Source organism: Dioscorea cayenensis, chromosome 14 (assembly GCF_009730915.1).
Source record: "Dioscorea cayenensis subsp. rotundata cultivar TDr96_F1 chromosome 14, TDr96_F1_v2_PseudoChromosome.rev07_lg8_w22 25.fasta, whole genome shotgun sequence".
NCBI lineage: Eukaryota > Viridiplantae > Streptophyta > Magnoliopsida > Dioscoreales > Dioscoreaceae > Dioscorea > Dioscorea cayenensis.
In genome coordinates, this window is record NC_052484.1 from 16,383,121 (window position 1) to 16,390,130 (window position 7,010).

The following is a 7,010-nucleotide window of genomic DNA, read 5'->3' on the forward strand; positions in this document are numbered from 1 at the left end:
AGCTGTTTGGGAAGTTTTGAAATTTTTGAGAGGTAAACAATAATTTTCCTTTATTATTATCTATACATCATGTGAAAATAAATTTATAATTTATTTCCAGAGTGAGTTTTAAGTAACAAAGGGGTTTTTTGGAACTTTTATTAATTATTATTATTATTATTATTATTATTATTATTCTCTGTACATCATAATATATTGTCAGAGTGTTTTAAATAACAAAATTAAATAATTTTTATTACATTTAATTTAATTTTTATATTAAATATAAAATTAACAATTAAAAAAACAAAAATAGTAGTTATTATTATTAATGTGCGATTAATAAGAGAGAAAATGGAATAAAATATTGAAGTATATAATAGTAATAAAGAACACTAGAGTATTTGGGTGCGTGTCTCTTATCGGATTCAAAGGCTCAGAAATCCAAACCATGATCTCATGGCTCAGTTCAGACAATCGGGTGCTGATCGCTCCGCCACCCGCTCCGACCCTCTGCCTTCCCGGATCCCTCACAAGCCCGGCCGGATCCGCGTCCACCGTCGCTCTTCCCGCCGTCTTCCGGCCACTGCCTTCGCCGCCCTGATCCTCCTTGCCGCCCTCCTTGCCCTCCTCTTCCTCGCCTCCCGTCTCCTCTCCTCTGGTCCAGGTTTTCCCTCTCCTCTTTCCTTAACCCTAATGATCTCTGTGATCTTGATCTTGGCCTCTGATCCCATTGTCTCTTGTTGTTGTTGTTTTGGCAGAAACGCAGTTGGATTCGGAGGATAATGAGCCAGGAACGGGATTCCGGCTCAATCGCGCGGCGTTCCCGAAGATTCTGAGGTTTGGTAAGGGCTCCGGCGCGTCCGGTGGTGATTCCCGGTACTGGGACCGTGATGATCGGAGACGGGATCGTGATTTTGTGGAAGATGATGTGTTTGATGTGAAAGATGAAGTGAGGTTGAAGGAGAAGAAGGAGAAGGAGCCGCAGGTGAAGAATGGTGGGGGTTTGTATAACGAGGGTGGGAGAGCGGAGCTGGACTCGTATAAGAAGGAGTATGAGAAATCTTTGAAGGATGTTGGGCAGACGGGGACTGATAATGCGAGTGAAGAGGATGATTATGATGATGGCATTGATGCCGAGGATGATAGTGAGGCAGGGGAGGGGGATGGTGAAGCTGGGATTGCAGGTGGTGAGCACAATATGGGTAAAAATGGGAAGAAGAGTGAGAAGGGCTCAGTGTCAATGGGGTTGAGGAAGGTTGATGTTGGCACGAGGAAGGAACGGAGTCTTGTGGGTGGCGGTGCAGAAGGGAAGATAGAAAGTTCGGAGAAGAAGTCGGCTGGGAGTTCGAAGAAGAAGGCTCGCCGTAAGTTTTCTTGTGTGTTTATTATTAGTTTGTAATTTGTTTTGGAAGTTTGATTTATTGCTTGTGCTTTTAGTGACATGAAACTAGAAAAGGAAAATGATCTTGTCTAGATGAATCATACGTTTATTTTAGCTATTGGAACAATTTTGCAGAGCCTTCCATTTGCGTGAGGACATTGAAACAAGGAATTAAATGCTGAAATGCATTGAACAGATCTTGTCCACTAATTTGGAGAAAATGTAATTCATAGTAATACATTGTTGGAATAACTTCCAAAATCATCTAACATTTGGCATTAGATAACATTCTTCCAGCTTTACTCTCCTAACCCTTGTCAATTTTGTAAATGAGAGATTAGTGTGGTATATGGTCAAGGTGGTACTGGGATGAAATGTAAAAGATGAAGAATGCCACAATTAGTTCAAAATTATTAAAATGAGATATGAGTGTTGTTTCCTGATCTAGTAATATAGGTCATACTGGGAGGAAGCAACATAATTCTTAAAATCAATGCAAAAGTTATGTGCACCTTAGTGAAATAAGATACAGCTTAACAAGAGCAGGTAGATCAGGATTTGATTACTACTCTTAGGTAGGGTTTTTAGGTCCCTCATCCAAATTGATTGGTTGGGAAGAAATGAAGTAAGACTTGGAGTTGAGTTAACGCTGTGTGTACTTCTGTTGTCCATCCAAAGGCTTTGTGTGTTAACCAAGCCTTGATTAAGATCACTTTAAAGCATTGTGTTTAATCATCACTAGACTTTTCTATGCAATTCTGCAAGTACAACTGTTGTCCATATAAAGGACTGAGCCTGAGGCTAGTGGAGGATCATTTCCTGCTATAACCAGCCACTTTAATGTTCATGTATCTCTTTTCAGCTTATCAATGTTCTTCCACAAGTATGTGCTAGTATCAGTTGTTGTAAGTTGTAACTTCTTCCTATTATTATGTGAGTTGTGTGATATGTGAGCTCTTTGCTAGGTTATTTAATCACATTCATTTTCGCCTTTTATTTTTCTAAGACAGATTATACTTTCCCATTCTGTATGCCCGAATTAAATTGCACTAAAATGTGTCAGGTTCATCTTGTGAGATGAAGTTTTTGAACTCGACTCGACTCATTGAACCTGTTGAGAACAAGAAATTTGCTAGATTTTCTCTTCAATATACATATGTAGAAGACAGGCCCAGTGGATTGGAAGACTGGGAACCAAGGTTTGCTGGGCATCAAGGTCTTCAAGAAAGGGAGAAGTCATTTTATGCTCAGGACCAAACAATTAATTGTGGCTTTGTCAAAGGTCCTATTGGATCACCAAGTACTGGTTTTGATATTGCAGAAGATGATGTGAGGTACATGAGCAGCTGCCACATTGGTGTAGCATCTTGCATCTTTGGAAACTCGGACCGTTTGAGAACACCGTATGGCAAAACGGTATTTTCCTATCTCAATCTTGGCATATGGATATGCATATAAGATGACTGTTAATAAGACATCACATTCTTTGCAAAGGAAATTAACAGTGGACCTCCTCTTATAGACCTTGTTGGCTTACGTTGCATTTATAAGACATCACATCAATGGTGCATTTATTGCATCCTTTGTCTGACATAAACTTGCTTGTTTCAAATGCTCAATTACACAACAGTAAACTGCTGAAATGATGTCTTTTTCCAGTTTCTTGCATCTAACATGATTTAGTGGAATCTATGAGCTGTTGACTTTATTTCCTTGCCACTGGTTTGTTTGTATTTATGCTTTTGAGCATCTTAGTAAGCCCCTCTGCTGTAGAAAATTGTGATGTAGACTCTAATTACAGATATATAATGGTAATTCTGGTAGCTCTTTCCATTTTAAAGTGCAACTAAACCTTATAGGGTTTTAATATATGGATTGGGTTTTGATAATTACAATACTATTGGATAAAGGTACTGAATCTTGGAAAACAATGATAGGATGCTTGTGTAATGTTAGAAAACTATCTTCCATCTTAATTAGCAAAAAGAATTGATTTCTGAGGATACTTGCTAATTCTTTTGCATTACAAGTCTGCATAGTTCTGATTTTTAGTTATTGTATTTCTGCAGATAACAAGACAATCAAAGAAGAATGTCTGCTTTATTATGTTTATGGATGAAGATACATTGCAAACTTTGTTGTCTGAAGGTCAGCAAATGGACAACACGGGGTCTATTGGTTTGTGGAAGATAGTTGTGGTGAAAAATTTACCTTATACTGACATGCGGAGAGTGGGCAAAATACCCAAATTTTTGGCACATCGTCTCTTCACTTCTGCAAGGTGAGGATAGAGCTACTCATTTCAGTGTAGAAGCATTGTGGTACCCTAACATTTTAAAGTTTCTAGTATTTTCCTTTGTTTTCTGTTTCCAGTTACTGCAAATTCCTTGATCTTCTTGTAGATCCATTAATGCTTGGATCATTGCTTGAACGTAGTTATATGGCATCTGATAATGTTCTCAAGATGAAACATTTGACTGCTTATGCCAAATCCTAATCTTAGACAGGAACTTTGTATTGTCAACATTTAGAATGTTGACTCATTACCCAAAAATATGTGCTGCTATTTCAACAAACACCAGTGTCTCAGCTGAGCAACTCATACTAGGACCAAATCACAGGAACTGAGAAAATTTCCATGAACATTGGAATTACCTAGAAATAATACTTGTTAGTGGTGCTCAGGTTTTGTTTTAAGTCCTCTTTTTATTTTCTTGTTGCTCTGAGTGTACTCTTGCCTGCCACTCTTTGAATTCTCATCTATCTCTGTTTACCTTCTCTTTCATATAAGCAAACAACTTATCATTTTCAATTCTCAAATAAATGATCAACATCTGATCAGGTATTCAATATGGCTCGATAGTAAATTGCGGCTTCAGAGAGATCCTCTCCTTATCTTGGAATACTTCCTATGGCGACGAGGGTATGAGTATGCTATTTCCAATCATTATGATCGTCACTGTGTTTGGGAGGAGGTAATGCAAAACAAGAAGTTGAATAAGTTCAACCATTCCATCATTGATCAACAATTTCATTTCTACCAACAAGATGGTTTGAAAAGATTTGATCCATCGGATCCAAACAAGTTGCTGCCTAGCTGTATGATATTCATCTGCATTTATTTTCTTAGATATTTAGTGAATGTTAGTTAATTCCCTCTACTATTTCTTCATTAACAGATGTACCAGAAGGATCTTTCATTGTAAGAGCACACACGCCAATGTCAAATTTATTTTCTTGTCTGTGGTTCAATGAGGTCGATCGGTTTACTCCTCGTGATCAGCTGAGTTTTGCATATACGTACCTGAAGCTAAGAAGGATGAATCCGAACAAACCTTTTCATCTCCATATGTTCAAGGTACATTTGATCAAATTTTCAAAATTTCAGGCAACTCATTTCATTGTCTTTTTTTGGCTAGTATAACCTGCATGATAGTTTAATTGTGTATACTTTGAGTGTTATTATTGCATATGCGCCCACACAAAATCCTAATAGCTGGAAATCAAACTAAGGGATGCTAACTCTGATATTGTTTTAATATTTAAAAATGTATACAAGCCCCTGTAAACTAAAAATGTATGACAAATTTTGATAAAACTGATTCATTAAAAAAATTAAGAAATAGAAATATATAGATGGATTAAAATTTAAGTATCAATGTACACAAGATAATTGTGCATGCATCCATTAATCAATCCCATTGTAATTTAAGTAGATATGTAAAAAATATTTAATTTTCTTAGAGTTGTTTTAATCATAAAATAGATAGCTATTTTCAATTCTTTTAGCAATAGTTTCAAATGTGTGTTGGAAGTTGAGATCTATCTGATCCTAATTTCAATGTCTAATCTTAATCTTAAATCAATTCTGTTTCGATTTCTGACAAAGGTATTTTCTACTTCACCAGAATCCAACAACCTTAAAAGAGAAGGTAAGGCATGGTTCTTGATAAAATATCATACCATATGTAATAGGATTGGAAAAACAATGAATGAAAAGATTCATCATGCAATATGAGAAGATATTATATAAGAAAGAGATTGTTGAGAGATAGTACCCAACAAGTGTATAGTTAGGTTGAAATCTTCGTATTTTAAGCAGTTGACGTGTTACTCGCCTAGTCCTTAGTGTGCAGTCATATAATGTTTTAGTAGGTTATCTGCTTTTAGTGAGGAAGCGCTCTGCTGATACATGTATACTTATATACATAACGTGTGTGTATGTATATATAGTCTCTGTCTGCAAGAAAGACATTCTTACAAAATTCTTACAAAGTTCCCTTAATGTTAGTTCTCTCTTTACCCTCGTGAACTCTTATTTCCAGGATTGTGAAAGACGAGCTATAGCGAAATTGTTCCATCACAGAGCTGAAGAGAAAAAAACAGTCCGTCCACAAACATTAAGATGATGAATAGGATCTGCATAGTTTGCTTCGTATCATCAAAACAAGTGATGATAGAATCGATACCATATTTATATGTTTGTATATCGCCTCAGACTTCCACTTCTGTGACTCTTGTTCAGCCACTACCAGGGGACGAAATTTTTGTGGAGTTCTACTTTAACCTAGTGGCCAAAGGTACTTCACACCATTTGAATACATTATTTTTATCTATTATTCTTGATCACACATAAATTTCATATTGTTTTGGATGCCATTTTTAGGGTTTTCTCTTCATTATTTTTGTTGCTTGTAGAAGGGTTTGGGTTTCTGGAGGCATCCTATTCTTGTCTTGATTCATGTAAAAATTTTCTTGTCTCCTTATTCATAATATCATTATGTTGTATTTTCACCTGAATTTTCACTCAGCCAATTATTCTAGCTGGTCATATGTTTTCCTTCAATCCGAGGGCATATATATATATATATATATATATATATATATAGTTATATCTTTTACATGAATCATTAATTATTTGTTTTATATTTTAATCTTACAATTGCTTTGTCCTTGGTTATATCTTTTACCTTGATCATCAATTATTTGCCTTATATATTTATTGCTTTACAAGGTTTTGTATTTTGTATATTCAAATAGGAAATCAATGGTTTATATTAGAAATAAGTTTGATTTGATTAGTAAATTCTTCTTATTAGAAATTGTTGTAGATTTCTAATTACACTCACACATACTAATGGAAATTTAGATAGACATTATCTGATCTTTCTGAAAGAGTATGCTTTTAAATTTAGAAATAATATAAAATGTCTAACTGGTTGGGAATTTAAATTGAAATTATGGATCTTTTTGGATAACAATTTAACATACGCTCTCTTTCCGGTCTTATTTAGGTATCCACTTTAACCAATTCATGCTTATTAAGAAAGTTGTTTAAAATTAATTGAGATTCATTTAAAATTAGTTGAGGATCTTAAATTTGTATAATATGTATCTGCCTTTTCAAAGTGATACTTATTATAAAAATATATAAATATTTTATTAATTTTTCTCTTTATTTTATTTATTTATTTATTTTACTCTTTCTTTCAAGATGGTGTTTTATTTTATTTTATTTTTAATAAATATTAGCAAGTGTAGAAATAAAATTGGAGGGAGTATTTTGTCAATTAAAATGGGGTTTGTCATATTGTTTGGGTTTTGATTTAATTAAAAAAAAAAGGCTTACAATTAGATTCAAAACAAA

General features: G+C 34.8%; 1 protein-coding gene across 1 annotated transcript; it reads left to right on the top strand.

Annotated features, from left to right (window-relative positions):
* Positions 1–390: 390 nt before the first annotated feature.
* Positions 391–6,163, top strand: LOC120275896. Its single transcript, XM_039282624.1, has 7 exons — positions 391–646; positions 741–1,346; positions 2,427–2,779; positions 3,433–3,644; positions 4,206–4,462; positions 4,543–4,721; positions 5,689–6,163. Exons 1-7 carry the CDS (start codon positions 439–441, stop codon positions 5,770–5,772), a joined length of 1,899 nt encoding a protein of 632 aa, XP_039138558.1. The 5' UTR covers positions 391–438; the 3' UTR covers positions 5,773–6,163.
* Positions 6,164–7,010: the final 847 nt, after the last annotated feature.